Source organism: Mesoplodon mirus, assembly GCF_964341445.2.
Source record: "Mesoplodon mirus genome assembly, chromosome: 11".
NCBI lineage: Eukaryota > Metazoa > Chordata > Mammalia > Artiodactyla > Ziphiidae > Mesoplodon > Mesoplodon mirus.
The window spans coordinates 60665737-60684048 of NC_138987.1; the positions used below are offsets into that span (position 1 = coordinate 60665737).

Sequence of the window (18312 nt, forward strand, 5' to 3'; positions counted from 1 at the left end):
ACAGGAATGGAGGCGGGACACAGGGCCAGTAGGAGCAACAGGATTTTAATAAACAGAACCCGTCCCAAAGCCATGACTACGACAGTTGTACCTGCACCAAAACAGCATAGAAAACCAGGATGTGGCAGGAGGAGGGCTCAAAGCAGGTATGGGGAGGGGGCGCCTGGAGGGTGCAGGATGCATCCATCTGCAGGGAGAGCATTGTGCTTTGGCCCAGAGAGGAAGGGGAGGGGTGAGGCAAATGCACCAAGGTCCCCACTTTTCCCTGCTGCCCCCAGCACCCTGGGGATACAGGCATCTGGGCAGGTCTGCCCTTTATTGCTGCCCACCAGCATGAAACACACCCCGACCCCAACGCTAGCACCACAGGCGAGTCCAGGGCAGGGAGAAGGGCAGGAAGGGGAACATTGCTTAGAGAAAGATTCAACTAGAATCCAGTGAATTGTGCTCAGTTCTCTTTACTTCCTACAACCGAGTACATGGGTCACAGGGTGGAGGGAGCAACAGGACATGGGACATGCCCCTCAGTGCCCCCAACGCACCCTTGCACACAGGATGGTGGTGTCTGCAGCATCACAGGTCATGCAGGGCACGGGGAAGGGGAGGTTCACACACACGTAGACGCCCACAGCGGGTACCAGACAGAGAACACCCCTGAATATACACAGCTGTACACAGGGAACCCCCAGGTCCCCAACCCAACCCTCTCCCCTGTCTTGCCGTCCCCCAGGCAGGAGGAACTGTATTGCTTTGAGAGAGCCACCCTGGGGGTTGCTCTGCCAGGCACCCTCCCCTCCCACCCACCTCCGTTTTGGCACATCTGCAAGACACACGGCAGCGAGAGTAGGCACCCTCCCTCCCAGGCTTCTGTGGCTTGGAGTGGAGGAAGGGGGTAGGAGACTTTCATCCGCCATCTTTCCCCCAGCCCTTCCCAAACCCCTACCAAACCCACTCCAGCCAGAACCCACCCCCACCCCCCAAACACACACACACAAAGCTGAGCTATCCAGGAATACAGGGGAACAAGGAGATTGTCCGGGATGGGAGCAGAGGCAGTGGGGAGAAAGGACTGGAAGCAGAGACCCCACCCTGGCGTGGGGTAAGACTGGCACACAGCTACTTTAGTGCAATTGGAGAGGGTGCCCAGAGTGAGGGATGGAGGCAGGAGGGCCAGGCTAGGCTCCCCAGGGAAACGGCCTAGCAGGGGTGAGCGAGGGCCAAGGGTGGACCCTCTCGTCACCACCACCCTCTGCCCTCCCAAACGCAGTGACAGTGTCCCCCTCACACCTAAGTGGGCAACAGCAGCCTCGGAGTCAGTACCTTCAAGTAATTCATGGAGCAGACCCTCCCCACCCCAGCTTCCTCCCATCTCTGGGATTTGGTCGCTTCTCTAGGGGTTGGGTCGGGAGGAGGGGGTCCCCAAGTCAGACCCTTCCCTCTCTACCTCCCTCTTCCCAGACCACTGGGCTTGGTCCTCAAAGATTCCTCACCTCAGCCCTTGCCCAATCTGGGTCAAGGCCGAGGAGGGCTGGAGCCACCATGGTTAGAGGGGAAGGGGCTGCTTTGCTCCTCATCCCTCCCTCTTAAAAGGTGGGGTTCAGACTAGGTGGGCTGGGGCCCCATACTGGAGTGCCCCAGGAGGAGGGGTTCTGGGCTAGGGTCTGTAAGGCTATTTTCCTTTGCGGCAGGAAGGGGAGGTGGGGAATGAATGCTGGGTGTGGGGAGAGGTGAGAAATGGCAGAGAGGGAAGGAGGAAGGGGCCTCCCCCTGGGGCAGTCAGCAGCGTCACTCGGACAAAGTCACACTCATGTGCACAAAGTCCCGAGCACGCCTGCTCCCAGCCCCTCCTGCCTGGCCCCCACGCCCCCTCCCAGGATGCCCTCCAAGACCCCAGAGGAGGTTTTGGGGGCACACAGCTGCAGAACCGTTCGCTCGGGCCCCACGACCCCCGGCCCAGCCCCGCCTCCTCTCCCCTTCTAGGTCCAGGGAGTCGGAAGGTGCTTGGGTGGGCAGACAGCGGTGGAAACAGTATTGAGTTTTCCTTTGGTTACATATTGAAGGCAAAGGTGAGCTGGACTTACAGTCAAAACGGATAGGGATGAGGAAGGAAGAGGGGCCACGGCTGGGGACGGAGAGGGAGGTAGGCCCTCCTCAGCCCCTCCACCCCAAGGAACACATGTCTAGGTGGGTGGCAGTCCCTCAGTCTCACCTCTCCCACCCCCACAGCACCAAACAAAAGGAGAAGCCCCCTCCCCCAGGGGCTGCTCCCTACCCCAACCTGGGCTGTACATTCAGTGGTTCTCAGCAGTCCTATGGCTCAGGGGGCCGCGGGGTGGGGAGGTGGCCCGTCAGTCTCCGCTGGACAGTGGCAGTGACCCGGGCCTGCTGGTCCGTGCTGGGACCCACAGTTTGTGCCATTTGTCTTTCTGAAGGATAGTACACAACCCTACCAAAGCCACCGGCCAAGCAGAAACATCTCCCCCCAAATCAGAAACTAAACACGGGCTCTTTTTCCTCTCGCCCTCTGATTCACACATCGGTTTCCCTGTCTCCTATGTAGCCCTCGCTCCGTCTCCTTTGCTGGGACCTGGGGCTGCTCCCAGGGTCCTCACTTAAAATAGGCCTTTTCTCAAAAGTGCTTATTACTTGAAGCAAGTGCTTTAGAGCTGCAGTGGGGAGAGGGGGAGGGGGAGAGGGAGGGCGAAGGGAAGGAGATGATTCCTCCCCACCCTACCCCCTTAAGATTCGGGGGCATTCTGCCTGCTTTACTTCTCCACACCCGTTTAAGTCAAAGAGGTCTTTTTAAAAACAACAACAACAACTTAACATTAAAATAAATATGCAGTGGCCATGAGAATGGTCAAAATGCTTCAAAAAAACACTAGGGGCTGGGGAGCCCAGGGTGGGGTGTGGGGTTTCCTTTGGCATAAGGAGAGGAGGCTGCTCGTCCTGCCGGCCTCCTCACAGCCACATGAGGAGGGACAGAGAACTCCCTGCAACCTGCCCCAGCACTGCTGACGGTGTGCTGAAGGCGCCGCAGGGGATGGGCAGCCACCAGAAATCTCATCTAGCAAAACGATGGGGCTCCTGACAAAATACTCAGATTCTTCCTGTCGTCACCGAACATTGATAAAGGAGAACACGACTGAAACCCCAAGAGTCTTCTCTGGAGGACACGTCTCCCTGCTCCCCCTGCCCCCCGCCACCTAATTCCCAGCACCAAAATGAGAGGGAGGGGGTGGAACAGGAAGATTTTATGAGAGACAACTGAAGTTAGGGGCAAGCTCTGCAGAACCAGCAGGACTGGAGGTGGGGGGCTGCAGCCCTTAAGAGAGGTCACATTGATTGTCGTACAGGGGAGGGCAGGGTGCGAAGGGAGGTGGGCGAGAGGGGCGCTGCAAGGCCCTTTGGCTTTGAAAACAAAAATAAAAACTAAAAGCTGCACAATCCTTCTCATCAATAATGGTCATCTGGAAGCTTTGAAATGGTTTAGGAACTGAGCGTTGGGAGAAGCAAGACACAGAGAGGGAAGGGATAAAAATGGGACCATGACAAAAAGAATAAGGACTTAGACAAACACCCCAGGCTTTAGGAAGCCAGCATGAGGTATGGTTAAGGGTATCTGTTAGGGAGGGAGAAGTCCCTGGGATGCCCCTCTCCCCTCAGCCCACCCTTGGCAAGGGTGGCAAGACGTGCAGCGGACACAACTGAAAAGGGGGTAAGAGCATGAATAAAGCAAGCACGGGTGGGGGAAGGAGACCGAGGGACCCCCAAGGGGGAGGCCCTGTACTGTGTAAACGAAGCCTGTCCAGTTCTCAGGGGACAATACTGATGGCAGCCAAACTGGGCAAGGATGCACTGGGGGGTGGGGGGCTGGGGGGGTGGAGGGAGCATGACCTCTATTCAAGTTCTGTGTCTTGGCCCCTGGCTGAGGTATTGAGTGTGAGGAAGGGAACACTGGGCTGAGGGAGTGGGTCCAACTGTCCAGGAGGCTTAGCTAGGAGATGGATGGACAGGGCGTCTGAAGGGACCAGGGCCAAATTCAATGCTACATTTAGAGAGAAAACTGCCCCCTCCTCACTCCAGCCCAGTTTGGCTTTTGGGGTACGACTTCTCGGAATCTTCTCAGTGCAGCCCTTAGCTCAATCCCTTCTCTCCCTGCTGCTGGGAAGGCAGGAACCAAGCCTCAGTATCTACTTGTCACTCCCTAGATCAGAACTTCATCCTCACACCGGAGGGGAAGCCTAGGTCCCCGAGCAGCCACGGTCCCTAGTCTGCCCTGCCCCTCCCTCTTTGGCTTCAGATCAGGAGTGACTGGGGGCAGTGGGTACTCTTGGACATAACAGAAGGTGGCAGCAGACGCGGGGCACAGAGGACTGTGGGATTGGGGGGCACAGGAGGAAGAACACAGTCCCTCCCTCCACACACATGCAAACACATGCCTGAAACACAGAGGACATACTAGGGCTGTGGTTTTGAAATGGGCAGGAAATTAATTTGTTTCTTCCCCTAAAGGATAAAATGCTTACTTAAAAATTCATGACAAGCCTCCAAGTTAAGGGAGAGGAGAGCCAGAGAGGGAATGGCCACAGGCTCTGCCCTCCGGAAAGAAGTTAAAAGAAAGAAGCAAGGTTAAAGTGCGTGGTCAGGGGGCCAGGCCAGGAGGGGGAGGGAAGCAGGGCGGGGCAGGCTGTGGGGGCAGAACCAGCCCTTGATTTGCATATGAGGAGCCAGGGAGCGTGCAGGACTGGGGCCCAGGTACAGTAGTTGCTGCTTCAAGTGTTTTGCATTTGAACTTTAGGGGTGATGGGATACAGAAGTGGGGGAAAAGCTCCAGGCCCCAGTGCTAAATACCCTCCCCCCTCGTCCGCTAGCTGCCCCTGAAGGGGGAGGGGGACACCCCCAGAGTGCTCACACAGTACCAGAAATTAAGGCTTCTCACTGCTGCGGGGATGGAGGGGGGATGGAGGGGCCGGCCAAGCAGGGAGGCAGTGATGGGTATGGAAGAAGAGTTGGGGATCTGCCTGGCAGGAGCATGGGGAAGGGGACAGAGAGGAGAGTCAACGGGAAGAGTGGGGGCAGCTGGCAGCAGAAAGGGAGAACGGAGAGAGGGGATAAAAGAGAGGGGGAGCCAGGCATCGAGCGATCATTTTGGGACACTTGGCAGAAGGGGTTGCCCTGGGGGTACCAAGGGCCTGGGGTGCTCCCTGTTGGTCCCAGACCCCTGCCAGGCCAGGATAGTGTGGCAAAGGGGTGAGCAGCTGCTCCCCAGTGCTTTTTCCCCCCTCCGCCCCCCAACCCAGTCGTGTTCTCCTTTAAAGTGCCCTAAATGTATAGACTTTTTCTAAATAAATAGAATAAGATATCAAGCCACCGGCAGGGGGAGGGACATGGGAGGGGGCTACTCGGAGTAGCAACCATCTAACCCAATGGCGCCATGCCGCTCCTGGCTGTAGGGGCAGGAGGCTCCGTGGGGCAGGGCACCGCAGCCACCCACCGTCTTGGCTGCTGCGATGCCGCAGTTCTTGAGCAGGCTGAAGCTGAAAGGACTGACAGCGTCCTTGGGTGGGAAAGGCTTCATGGTGGAAAGGATCAAGGCCAGGCAGTCTGCCACATCTTTGTTGGGGGCGCAGGCCAATGCCGGGGTGTGACCTGCAGAGCAAAGGGGAGAACTGAGCCCCAGGGTCCTGTACCCCTGGCTCCCCATCCACCTGCCCCTGGGCCCTGAGCTCTCTTATCTGTGGAGGGGAGCCAAGGCAGGCAAGCACCCAGCATGGTCAGAACTCAAGGGCTATAAAGGCCCAGGGAGGCTAACAGGCAGACTGTCCCAGTGTGGGGTAAAGAGCAGAGCCAGCCTGGGGGACAGGAGGCTGGGAGGCTGAGGTGTGCAGGAGGTCTTCCTGAGGACCCTGCTGGCTCCACCTAGTTCCGTCAGACTCCCCTCAGAGACTCTAGCTTATCGGTGTTGGGTCCCTGCTCTGAAGAGTTCCCTTGGGAAGAAAATCCAGTTTATTAACCAGCAAGCTTAAGAAGTCACCTCCGGAAGAACGAACGTCCCTGATCCCAAAGCCCGGAGGGGCAGGGGGCTCTGGACCCCACCCACCTTCTTCATCCACAGCCAGCACTGTGGCCCCACGACTCAGCAGGGCCTGCACCACAGAAGCTAGACCATTCCGGGCGGCAATGTGTAGGGGCCTTGGAAGAAAGGAAGAAGAAGGAGCATGAAGTCAGGGCTATGGCAAGCTGCACTTCCACCCTCAGCCAGAGTCGCAGTGCTGCTGAGCAAACACTGTGAGTTCCAGAGGGCCCCTGGAACATGGGCCGCAACTTCCTCACCCACCTCTCCCACCCCCTGCCCCCCAGCCAAGAGCCCCCTCCCCAGGGCACTCACATCTGCAGCGCACTGTTGGTAGCATTGATAAGGCCAAGGTCTTGGGTTTCTGCCAGGATCATGAGGGCACATTTCTCGTGGCCCTGAGGGAGAGGGACAGAGAGTGAAGACTTGTGAAGTGGAAGCATGACAATAGGAGCTGAGTGGGTAGCAGGAGGACAGAAAGCTATCCCACCAGTCAGACAGTCTGGACAATCCTGACTTCCACTGGGCCCTCTCTCCAATCACCAGGCCCAGCCCCTTCATCAGGCCCTGCCCCTTACACAGCCCCAGCTGCACTGCCGGCGGTACCTTGCTACAGGCCAAGTGGAGGGCAGTGTTCTTGTTCTCATCCAGCACAGTAAGGTCTGCCTTCCCTCGATACAGCAGAAATTCTACAAGAGAAAGGAGACAGAGGGGGCTGGCGCTCCCTTCCAGAGCCGTGCCGGCCTGGCTCTGCACCCTCCTATCTGCATACCCTTTGCACCCCATCTGCAGAGGGTCAAACATCCAAAGACATGCCTCCTGCCTCCTAAACCCCACAGGCAGGGCTGACCCATCTTGCGAAAACCCAGGGGAGCACCTCCCTTCCACACGCGGCCCCTACACACCCACAGCAGCGGTCTGCCCATTCTCAGCCGCCGTCATGAGCGCAGTGCGGCCAGTGTGGTCAGTGGCGTTCACCTCGGCTTGATGCTGCAGCAGCATCCGGAGCCCAGAGACGTTGTCCGCGAAGGCAGCGGCGTGAAGAGGGGTCCTGTGGGGAGGGGGTCAGGGCAGAGTGAAACAGGGAAGGCCCTTTCTCCTGAGCAGCAAGAGGAAGCCAGAGGCAACAGAGGCTTCTCCCCAAGCCTCCCGCCACTCACCGTCCTTTGGCATCTCGGCTGTTCACAATCTTGGCACCCAGAGCTCCCAGCAGCATCTCTGTGGTGCTGTCCTGGTTATTAATTCTGGGGGAAGAGGAAGGGTCAGCAAGAGGGGCAGGGGAAATAGACTGCCTGTCCTAAGCCCAGGTCACAGACCCCTGAGTGGGGCTGTGGTGTAGGAAGGGACTTACACTGCACAGTGCAAAGGAGTGAAGGGGTTTCCTTCCAGATATGAAAACGGGCTGTGTTCAAGTAACAACTCCAGACAATCTTCATGTCCTGGGTATGAGGAAGGAAGAGTGGTGATGGACAGAAATGACAACAAGGTCCCCTCCATCTGTCCTGTCCCATCTCTCAACACTCCATTCTACTTCCAGATGCAGAGCAACCCAGGTCCCTCCCTCAACCCACTAGTCCTTGTCTGCCCTCCCCTACACCCCACACACATAGCTGTGCCTACAAAGGCCCCAGAGCCACACCAGTGTAGGAGGCCCAGTGCATGGGCGAGTATCCGCTGTAATCCACCCCGGTATCCAGGGGGTCTGTGGAAAGGGCAGCCTGCAGCAGGGTCCGCAGTACTGCAGTGTGGCCACAGGCTGAGGCCAGATGAATGGGTGTGCGGCCCTTGAAGTCTCGGCACAGCACAAACGCATCGTGGTCCAGCAGGGCAGCCAGGCAGTCCTCACAGCCAGTCACTGCCTGTGGGTGACATGGGGGTGTAGCTGAAACTCCCTTTCCAATGGCCAGTCACTGGGGCTGGCCCAGGAGTAGGAACCAATTCCAGGGCTCCAATCCTCGTCTTTACAACAATGATTCTAAGTGTTAGGGATGAGCATCTCCTTTCCTGACTCTATGCCAACTGACAATCAGGATGGTGAAAGTTAATCCTGGCCTTCTATAGTGGGACATTGAGTCAAAGAATCCCGTGGGATGAGGAGGAGGCAGCTTTAAGACAGGTGATGGTGGAGAAGGACCAGGTCGTGGCATCATTATCCAACAGGACAGGGCCAGCTGGGTACCCTGGGGCAGAGTGTGGGTGGTGAGCAGGTGGCTGTATGTGATTACAGAGCAAGGTAATCAGGGAGATCAGCTGCGGACGTCAGATACTCATCCTGGAGCAAATACAGTAAGGCCCACCAAGACCCTGGGCACAAGATCCTGGTCCACGTGCTAGACAATCTGATGTCCTACTGTTGTGCTCCCATGTCCAGGCCCTTCTGTGAGCGACCCTACCCAGGAGCTCACTCACCCCACGGTGGAGGGCAGTGCGGCCCCGGAGGTCAGCAGCATCAGCTGTGGATCCTTTCTCTAGCAGCAGATGTACACAGTCCACATGGCCATTCATGATGGCCAGCATCAGTGGGGTTCTACAGAGGGGGCAAGAAAAGGGTGAGGGCCTGGCAGGGATGGGAACCCTGCACCCCACCCCTGGCCAACACTCACTGTCCATAGGCATCCATGACATCCGTGATGTCAGCTCTTTCCCCACTGTCGATCAGCAAGTGCAGGGAATCAGTGTGGCCAGAGGCAGCTAGAAGAAAAGGGGGTCTGTGTCAGGGCATGGTCGGGGCAAGAAGGCCAGGTGAAGGGTGGAGGTTATGGGAAGACCTGGGGCAGGGAGAAATCTTGGGGGATAGGAGGCTATGAATCAGGACTTGCAGTTTCCATCCTCCTCGTCCTACTCCATCCCAACCCCAGTCCCCTCAGGGTTCAGGAGGGATCTGGGGACCAGTCTTGGAGGAGGCCTGGCGTGGCAAGGGGAGGGAGCAGCCCAAAGGGTGCACCCACCAGCAGCGTGCAGGGGTGTCCACTTGCGCTTGCGCTCCTTGATGAGGGCAGAGGCGCCATGGGCTGTTAGCACCTCCACACACTCAGTGGAGCCTCGCTCAGTGGCCAGGAAGAGCGCGGTCCGGCCCTTGTGGTCCCTTACATCCAGATTCACCAGCGTCTCAGCCAGTGTCTTCAGGGCTTCACAGTGACCGTTGTAGGCCTGGAGGGGTGCAGGCAACCAATGGATACAGCTCGGGACACTGTCCCCACTCTGTTCTTGGGGCCCACAGGAAGACTCCAGGCAACAGGCCTCCCCGTGAGCTCCTTGGGCCCCTCTCCAGACCACTGCCTGCTTGCGACATCCCCACAAGAAGGCAGAAGCAAGGACGGATTCACACGTGCTTATACCTGTGTGCCAGCCTGGGGCAGGTAGGGACAAGGAAGGCAAGAGGAAAAGACCTGGGACTCACAGCTAAGTGCAAAGGGCTGACTGGAATGGTGCTCTCTACATCCTCCAGGCAGTTAAAGGACATTTCTAAGAGCTGCAATGGACAGAATAGTAGGTGCTGAGGTTCTGGTATTCCCAAGATATTACCCCTTGACCCCACCCACAGCAACCCCCAAAGCCCCTGGATCTAGAGACCACATTTGATTCAACCACCCCTTGGTTTGAGAATCCACAGATACAAAAGTAGACTGTGTGCTGTGCCCTGCCCTGCTCCTCTCCCCCAGGCCAGGTCCCACACGTACCAGTTCAAGGTTCTGTCTATTGCCATAGGCGGCTGCATAGTGCACGGCTGTGTAGCCCTGCCTGTCCCGCAGGGAGGGGTCTGCACCGTTATCCAGTAAGAATTCCAAACAGCTGGGGGACAGGAGTAGACTGTGAGGAGGGGACAGGCCCAGCCAGGGAGGGCACAGTTTGGGAAGAGCAGAGGAGAGGGCAAGGGAGCCCCTCCAGACCTAGCTGGCCAACACCCATCCCCCACTCTTGGTAGGCTAACTCCTGCCCATTCAAGCCCAGACCCAGACCTACCACCTCCAGGCCTGCCCTGAACCACTCTTGCTTGAACACCCTCCTCTATCCTTTGAATGCTCTCCTAGAGAACCTGGAGCACAGTTATCAGTTACCAACCTGTGATCGACACACTCTCACCCCACCTCCAGGCATACTGACCCCTGCCTTCTCCTCCCAGCCCACCTGAAAAGGCCTACTCATCTCATACTCGCTCCCAGAATCCTTTTCTCTGGGAGGCCTTCCCCAAACTTCCCAGTTAGGTGCCTCCTCCCCTCTATTCCCCGGCACCACTCTTACAGCTCAGTAGTAGTTGTACTAGTAGAAATATTAATACAGCATTTAACACTTACAACGTGTCAAACACTATTCTAAGCATTTCATGCGTATTAAATCACTTAATCTTCATACTGATCCTTTGGGATAGCTATTATTATCCTACTATGGTTGAGGAAACTGAGGCACAGAGAGGTTAAGTTACCGGCCAAAGGTCACAGAGCTGAGCCTCTTGGATTTTAAATATCTTTTTTAAAAAAAAATAAACCCTTGGGCTTCCCTGGTGGCGCAGTGGTTGAGGGTCCGCCTGCTGATGCAGGGGACACGGGTTCATGCCCCGGTCCGGGAGGATCCCACATGCCGCGGAGCGGCTGGGCCCGTGAGCCATGGCCACTGAGCCTGCGCGTCCGGAGCCTGTGCTCCGCAACGGGAGAGGCCACAGCAGTGAGAGGCCCGCGTACCACAAAAATAAATAAATAAATAAATAAATAAATAAATAAATAAATAAATAAACCCTTTATTTATAACAGTCTTATTAGACTTACAGAAAAATTGTGAGGATAATACAGAGTTTCCATATATTCCTCACCCAGTTTCCCCTATTATTAACATCTTACACTAGATGTTATGTATGTATGTATGTATACATACAGAAATTTGGGGTAATTCATCTTTTATCCTTACCACCCAGCACATTACTTGGTACGTATTAAGTAAATACTCAATTAATGCTTGTGGAATAAACAAATGAATTTGTGTTTAGCTTTTCTGATCCCCTCAAGAAGACCATCCATTCCTTGAAGGAACTATGTCTCCTGCTTCTGTCTGTACCCACAGTGCTTGGTCCAGGACTAAACTCAGGGTGCAAAACAGCAGCAGGGTGATGGTGGGAGAATAACAGGACCAGAGTCGACACTGCTGGGAAAGCGCACCCCAGGGGTCTCCTCAACTACTCACAAGAAGGCCTCCTTCCTGCGGGACTCCTTCAGTGGCTCGTCCTCTTCAGCATCGTGGCTGGAAGATGAGTGGGGCTCCGCCCTGGGGGAGGAGAGTGAAGAAGTCTGGGGGGCGCTCAGGGAGGAGAGTGGGGCTGAGAAGAGCAAAGTGGGCGCCTCACCTCCTGTAGGTGTCGGAGGCGGCAGCGTAATGGAGGGGAGAGCAGCCTTTACAGTCGGCCTCGTTGACGCCTGCCCCAGCGGTCACCAGTGTGACGGCGCACTGGTAGCTGCCATTGGCGGCTGCATAGTGCAGTGGGGTCCTGGGGAGAAGTGAAGGAGGGTGGGTAAAAGAATCAGGGGCAGATCCAAATGCAACCAGATGTGCAGTCAAAAGCTGCTTGGTAATATTCTCCTCACTTAGTCTCCAACTCCCCACCCCGCCCTCCATCACTTGTCTCTCTGATCGGATATTCCTTATGTATATATACTCCTGCACATTAACACACCTTCCAAATTTGTCTCTCCTCCTCAAGTCAGCTCCACTGCTCAACAGCAAATTAAGACATTCAACATTCCTAAAAGGAAGGAGGATGCAGGTTAAAGGGAGAAAGAGGGCTCAAGGAGAAGCCACAGGATTCTCCCCAGGGAGGGGCTGAAGGAGGATGGAACTGGGCAGCCCTTTCTGCTGCCACTGCTCTCACCGTGAGGTGGGGAGCTCTGGGCAGGAAAGAAGAAGGGGCCCAGACCCCGGCCCAGCCTCCTTCTCAAGGCCTGAGACAGAGGGAAGAAAACTCACCCTCCAGAAGCAGCAGCATGAAGACAGGTACGGCCAAGGTTGTCAGGTGTATTGATGTCAAACCCAGCTGAAAGCACGTGCTCGTTGCTGAGTGAGGATACAATGCTGTACAGCTGACCTGAAGGGGCAGAACAGCCACAGATCCCATCTGAGGGCTCTGAGCAGAGCCGGGAAAGGCCTCTGCTCTCCTGCCCACCTGCCCAACCCCCGAACCAGTCAGCTCATACCTGAGGAAAGAAGCTTACGACAACAGTCAGAGAATCCAAAGAGAACAGCTAAGTGCAAGGGGAACATGTCGTGGATGCCACGCCTGGGGAGAAGGGGAGGGACTCAGTCCTCGGGTCAAGGAGGGACCAGATGCAGACCTCTTTTCTGTGGCCTACCACCAGCCTAGATCTGAGGCAGCCTGGAAGTGGGGTCAGGGGTCCGGACTCACCGGGCGGTATCCGCGCCGTTGGTCATGAGGGTGCTGATGAGCAGCTCGTGTCCATAGCGAGCGGCCACGTGCAGTGGCGTGTTCCCAAATTTGTCGGCACAATCAATCTCGCTGCCTGAAAGGGGGGACGCACACCCACACACTCAGACCTTTGGCTTCAGACCACTCGCACTAGTTAGCTACCGTCTGAGTCTTTGTTACGTGCCAGGGGCCAGGCTAAGCCTTCTACACGTGTTATCTCGTTTGTCAGCCTGAGGGGGCTGGGCAGGCAGAGCAGGGCCATTTCCACAGGTGCCTTGCTCAGAGCTTCAGGTGCCCATCCTGATTGGAAGATGGGGTGGGGGGTGGAATGAGGAAGAAAAGGTGTTTCTAGGGATGAGTTCTCTGAGGGGGGAGAAGAGATCACAACGTCTTCCAGGTCCATACCATTCTGGATGAGGATCTGGGAGCGGGTGAAACGGCCATGGATGGCAGCCATGTGCAGAGGACTTTTCCCTTCTTTGCTCTGTGGAAACATGGCATTTTTTTTTCCCCTAGTGCAAAGCATGGAGAGTGCCCTGTTCCCCCTTCCAAAGGACACGTCTCTGAGGACGGGGTGATCATATGGACATCTTCTCAGCCCACATTTTCCTGGGCCCCTGGGAAGGACTGATCAACCCAGGATGCAAGCAGACCATTCCCCATAGAGTTATCCAGAGCAAAAGATACGGTCAGCACCCCCAGAGCCAGGCCCCTCTCCCCACTGGTCTCATACTCATCCCTTCAGGCACCTGGTAGTTGACATCAGCCCCGTTATTGACCAACAGCTCCAAGCAGAGCGCGCCATTGGTGGAGACCGCAGCCACATGCAGTGGTGTAAAGCCCTTGTCATTTGGCTGGTTGACATTGGCTCCTGCGTTCACCAGCTCGATAGCCACAGCATCCTGGCCCAGGTAGCAGGCGATGTGCAAAGCTGTGTTTCCAAAAGCGTTGGGCTCATCAATCTGGATTTCCAGGGGTGAGGGTAAGGGGATAAGGGAGACATCAGTTTAAACAAAGTGGAAGCCAGCACAGATAGCCTAGAGAATCCCAGAAATCCAACGACTGCCTCAGACCCCTCAGGTTCCGGACCCAAAGACTGGGGGCACTACTGCTTAAGATAAGCATTGTTCAGATCCTCTCACCACATCTTCCCGACCTCCCCAAACCACACCAAAATCCCAGCGCCTTCCTATCTCCCTAACAGACTGCGACCTCCAGCTCCCTGCCCTTACCCCCAGGCCGCCCCCCCCGTGCTCAGCACCCTGACCTCAGCCCCCATCCGTAGCAGGTACTTCACCACTTCAATCTGGCCACTGGCAGCAGCTGTATGGAGCAGCCCATAGCCCTTGCGGTCCTTGCAGCCAAGGTCTGCTCCCCGTGCCACCAGCAGTTTCAGGACCTCCAAATGCCCTGGGAAAAGAGAGTATGCTCTCAAGGAGGTGGAGGGTGAACTCTAGGGCCCCGAGCACCCCTCTCTCCATCCCTGCCCTAGGAATCCCAAGTCCTGCTCTCCCTGTGATTCTCTTCTCACCTAGAAAAGCCGCCCAGTGCAGAGGCTGCCGTTCCTTTTTGTCACAGACATTCAGGCTGGCTCCCTTACTGAGAAGCAGGTTCACCGTCTGTTTCAGGACATGAAAGACACCTGTTTAGAGCCAGGTTCATGCCTTCAACATACCTAAGAGCAGAGCCCTTAGCACCTGAAAAGGCTGAGGCAGCCTAATGTCTCTGTTCTTGGGCAGAACAATCTGGAGAACTAGAGGGAACAGAGAAAGCAGGCACTAAGGAGATCCCAGATAGATCTGGAAGTTTTGAGGTAAACTTAAGGGAGTCTCTTCAGGTAATTCAGTGGTTTTTAAACTCTTTTGAAGTCTTCTAAATGTGCTGAAAGACACGGACTCTCACTTCAGAAAAAAACATGTATGCAAACATTTTCCATGCAACTTCAGAGGCTTTATCACCCTCCTGAGGTCCAAGTTAAGAATTTCCATCTAACCCAACCATTCATTTGGTGCTTGAGCCCAAGTGTTTACATAATCATCTGGGCTGCTGCTCCCCAGGCCTAATGGTTTGGAGGCAGGAGAAGGTGAGCAGGAAGGGAAGGAAGAAGGCACGAGGCTGGGCGTGGACTGGAGCGGTCCTCACCTCCAGATGCCCACTATGCACTGCGTGGTGCAGGGCACTGCGCCCGCTCCTGTCAGCCACGTTGAGGCTGCTCAATAATGGTGCCAGAGCCTCAGCACACTTGGTGGCCCGGTTGGCGGCAGCCACATGCAACGGTGTCTGCCACAGCTTGTCCCGGGCATTCACATCTGCTGAATGTGCCAGCAGCAATCCCAGCACCTTCTGTTGAGGAGCAGGGGATAAGAGAGAAGACAGAGGGGGAGCAGGAGGTAAACCAACAGGAAATGGAGGGGCGAATAGGTCAGCACAGCACCTGTGACCCCATCTCCCCACTCCCCCAGCACAGAGTCTCTCCTCATTTTTTCCAACATACCTAGCCTTTCAATACCTACTTTCCATCTTCTGGAACTTCTTAGAGCTTAAAATTTTCCCTCCCTTGCTGAGGAAAACGTGGATCTCCTCCCCAAGCCACCTGGTATCGTTCATAACCCAAACCCTGAAAATCTTCACCCATATATACAGCCACTACTAAGCAAATCCACACATGTAGAGGATCCCAATCCCCCACCATTTTTAGGAAAGATAAATGCTCCCCAGATACCCCCCTTCAGCCCTTCCATATGCATCAGAATCATTTCCATTACCTAGGTAAGCAAACAGATACTGGCTCCTCTCCAAAACCCAGGCTAAAACGCCCCTCCTATTCACCACCCACCCCATTCCCATTGGCCTCAGTCCCTCCCCCTGGTGGCTGGAGCCAGGGAAGTGACTGCCAAGCCAAGAAGAAGGTCATCTCTTCCCGCTCTTCAGGGTTGAGGGACCCAACTGACGGGGCATGTTTGATTCTCGTGGTGTCAACTTTCATGCTGCTTGAGGGGCAGGGATGCAACGAATCACTACCCCCATCCCTCCATCTCAAGGAAAGAAATCTCAGTGCCCAGAGGGGGATCAGACTCCACGGTGGCCCCCCAGGGAGGGATGAGTCACTAAGGCCTGGCAGCAGGGCCCCTGCAGTCTGCCAGCCCAGTGTTAAGCTCTCCCCTGACGTCACATCAGCTACCAACACTCAGCCCCCCCTTACCAGCCAGTTCTAGGGGTAGGAGGGAGGGGCCAAGGCCTGGTCTCCTCCGGGCCTGGGGATAGACCAACTTGTAGCGCAGAGGACTAAGGCTCTCCAACCCTTATCTTCCAACCTTTAACCAAGTCATCCTCTTTGGAAGGGAGAAAAGAGGTGGGAGGCCAGTACCTCATTTCGGGAAGCAGCAGCACGATGAAGAGGGGTCAGCCACAGTGTGTCCTTAGCATTGACGTTAGCACCTGTGGGGATATAATATGCTCTTTTGGTGGGAGGTGGAGAGCAGGTGGGGAAGAAAGCCAGTAATCAGGCCAGAGAATCTGGATGGAGACGGAAGCTTGCCTGGACCAAGCACCAGAGGACAATCCTTGGATACGACAAAAAGGCTCCTCCCTCAGGTCCCCTCCCTAGCTGCCACACCTTCCAGCTCCCCACTTTCACCTGACATCAGTAGCAACTGGAGGATGGGGACATCGCCTACGTAGGCAGCAGCATGAAGTGGGGTTCGCCTCTCTTGGTCCTAGGAAGGCAGAGAAGAGGAGCAGCTGTAGGGGTGAACGATCCAGGACCCAAGCCCAAGTCTTCGTGCTCCAGGCCTTTCCCCACAACCTCTTCCCACAGGTTCTGCGGCCTCCTAAACCCCAGTCCTAGGTCAAAGCAAGCACCGAGGGAGGGTGGAGTCAGGGGGTGGGCGCCACGGGCCCGCGAAGCAGTCTCCTTCTGCCAGGAGGGGTGGAGGCGCTGCAGACACGGATGGTTCAGAAGAGAACACCGTTTCTGGGCATCCTCAGCCCTACTGGTCTCTGCTCTAAGCCTGACCTGCTCTCCATCCCCAAATGTAGAGCAGTCGCCCATCCCAGGGTGGAAAGAGCTGCGGCCTCACCCGAGCCGAGGAAACACGGAGCCGCCCCATTGGTGGGGAGGGGTCCTGAACACCAGGGCCCAGATTACCGGCTCGCCATCCTCCCTGGTCTCAACTCACCAGCACATTGATGTTCTCCTTCTGCGAGAGGAGGGAACGCACTTCCTCCACATCTCGGCTAAATATGGCCTGGACCAGGGGCGGCTGCAGGGAGAACCGGTTTTCAGGGAGCGGGCCGGAGCGGAACCGGGGAGTGGGGTGGGGGACACCGGGTTTGGGCGGGGGGAGACGCTGGAGGGGCTCCGCTCTGGGGTCCTGGCCGCAGGGGGCTTCCGCGGTGTCTCCGCCGGTCACCAGGCCCCCAAGGACACCGGCTTGGTTGAGGGGAGCGCGGCGTGGGGCGGGGCGGGAGCCCCGGGCTCGGGCCCAGCCTAGGCCGCACATCCCCGGGCTCGCGTGGCGGCGGCGTCGGGCCCTGGAAGGAGGAAGCGAGCAAGGGCGGGAGGGCTGACCTGGTCCGTGATGCTGAGGATCCCCATGGCCCGGCCCGGGCTCCGTCCGCATCGAGCTCCCGGCGGCGGCGGCGGCGGCTCCACCGGGGACACGGGGCGGCCCAGGCGGCGGCTGCGGCGGCGGCTGCGGGGAGAGCGCAGCCCCGCCTACCAGGGGGCGGGAGCGGGAGCCCGCAGCGCTCCCTGGCGGCCGTTCTGGGCCCGGCCGCAGGGCGCTTGCGGCGCAGGCTGCCCCAGGCCGCGGCGCCCTCCGCCCCGCCTTGGCGGTCCCAGCGGCTCGGGTGCCCCCAGCCTCAGCCGCTGGTTCCCCGGCTCCCCAGGCCAGCGGCGCCGTGCTCTCCGCTCCAGTCTGGCGACCCGGGGGATTCTCCACAAAACCCTAGCGGCAACTCAGGCCTTGGCCCTGCTGCGGTGCCTTCCAACCTGAGGACCAAATGGCTAGCCAGATCTCACCCAGCCCAAAATGCCTCCTCCGAGCTAACGCCTCCCGTCCACGATTACACACCTCAGAATCCCCCACAGACTTGGGGAAGCAGGGCGTGGAGATCTGGGGGTTATATATGGCAATAGCCCCAGGGGAGGGAAGGCGCGTATCTCCACTGGCGGTGACAAGAGCTGGGGAGAAAGGAAAGAGCAAAAGTGCCCAAGCTGCGGAGAAAAAAAACAAAACAAAAAAACAAGGACTCTTACCTGCAGAAAAAACCCACAGAGAGGACAGGCTAGCTGGTAGTTGAAGGAGGACTCCAAGGCCAACAGAAGCGGGCTTTTCGATTCCCTAATTACTCCATTGCCAGGTTAAGGTGGTAGGGTGGCTACACTTCAAAAGGCTCAATCGGGTTTCTCCTCCGAAAATGGTCGGGGTGTTTCCCCTCCTCCATTGGAGAGGCCAGAGAGCGGCCAGTCAGGCAAGATCTGGATGGAGTTCATCCCATCCCAAAAAGGGAAAAAGAGAGAAGAAAAGTGGATATTGAAAAATTGGTACAGTTTATACAAGGTGATTCAGGGTCCTGTTCAGAGCTCAGCAACTCAATATATGCGTTCTAAGAGAGGAACACATTTAGGAAAGAGCACAGCAGGATGGCCCCCTGTCAAGGCAGAGGTATAAAAGCCCCCTCCTTTGCTGTCAACAATCTATGCCCCTCGTTACCTTCAGGATCTTGATCCCTGGAAAGATACACAAGACAAGTGTCAGTGGTTTTTCTTGTAGAGAGAAACTGAGGAACAGGGAATAAGGAATGAGAGGAAAAATTACCTATC

The 18312-nt window shown here is 56.7% G+C and overlaps 1 protein-coding gene across 3 annotated transcripts; it reads right to left on the reverse strand.

The window, feature by feature from the left end:
• Nucleotides 1–26: 26 nt before the first annotated feature.
• Nucleotides 27–17172, reverse strand: ANKRD52 (ankyrin repeat domain 52). 3 transcript variants are annotated; one of them, XM_082635759.1, is made up of 29 exons: nucleotides 17056–17172; nucleotides 16664–16747; nucleotides 16123–16201; nucleotides 15853–15923; nucleotides 14628–14828; nucleotides 14017–14104; nucleotides 13753–13895; nucleotides 13235–13447; nucleotides 12891–12969; nucleotides 12465–12579; nucleotides 12256–12338; nucleotides 12029–12146; nucleotides 11739–11807; nucleotides 11412–11552; nucleotides 11252–11332; nucleotides 9757–9868; nucleotides 9477–9548; nucleotides 9025–9226; nucleotides 8680–8767; nucleotides 8486–8603; nucleotides 7716–7935; nucleotides 7428–7515; nucleotides 7237–7320; nucleotides 6982–7127; nucleotides 6683–6765; nucleotides 6392–6474; nucleotides 6104–6195; nucleotides 5498–5652; nucleotides 27–187 (listed from the first exon to the last, which is right to left on the reverse strand). In XM_082635759.1, the coding sequence occupies exons 1-29, from the start codon at nucleotides 17080–17082 to the stop codon at nucleotides 77–79; spliced, it is 3246 nt and encodes a 1081-aa protein (XP_082491885.1). In that variant the 5' UTR covers nucleotides 17083–17172; the 3' UTR covers nucleotides 27–76. The 3 variants fall into 3 exon arrangements, with proteins under 3 accessions (XP_082491885.1, XP_082491887.1, XP_082491886.1); XM_082635761.1 differs by lacking the exon at nucleotides 9477–9548; XM_082635760.1 differs by lacking the exon at nucleotides 27–187 and having other exon boundaries at nucleotides 1774–5652.
• Between the last annotated feature and the right edge of the window lie 1140 nt (nucleotides 17173–18312).

What these genes read in the sequence shown, in the direction of transcription:
- ANKRD52 (XM_082635759.1), bottom strand. Translation starts at nt 17,082, where the DNA reads ATGGGGATCCTCAGCATCACGGACCAG. An exon ending in CTGCTGCTTCCCGAAATGAG is followed by an intron (nt 14,829 to 15,852) that starts GTACTGGCCTCC and finishes GCTCCTCAACAG; the next exon opens with AAGGTGCTGGGATTGCTGCT. An exon ending in GCATCGCAGCAGCCAAGACG is followed by an intron (nt 188 to 5,497) that starts GTGGGTGGCTGC and finishes CTCTCCCTGCAG; the next exon opens with ATGGATGCATCCTGCACCCT.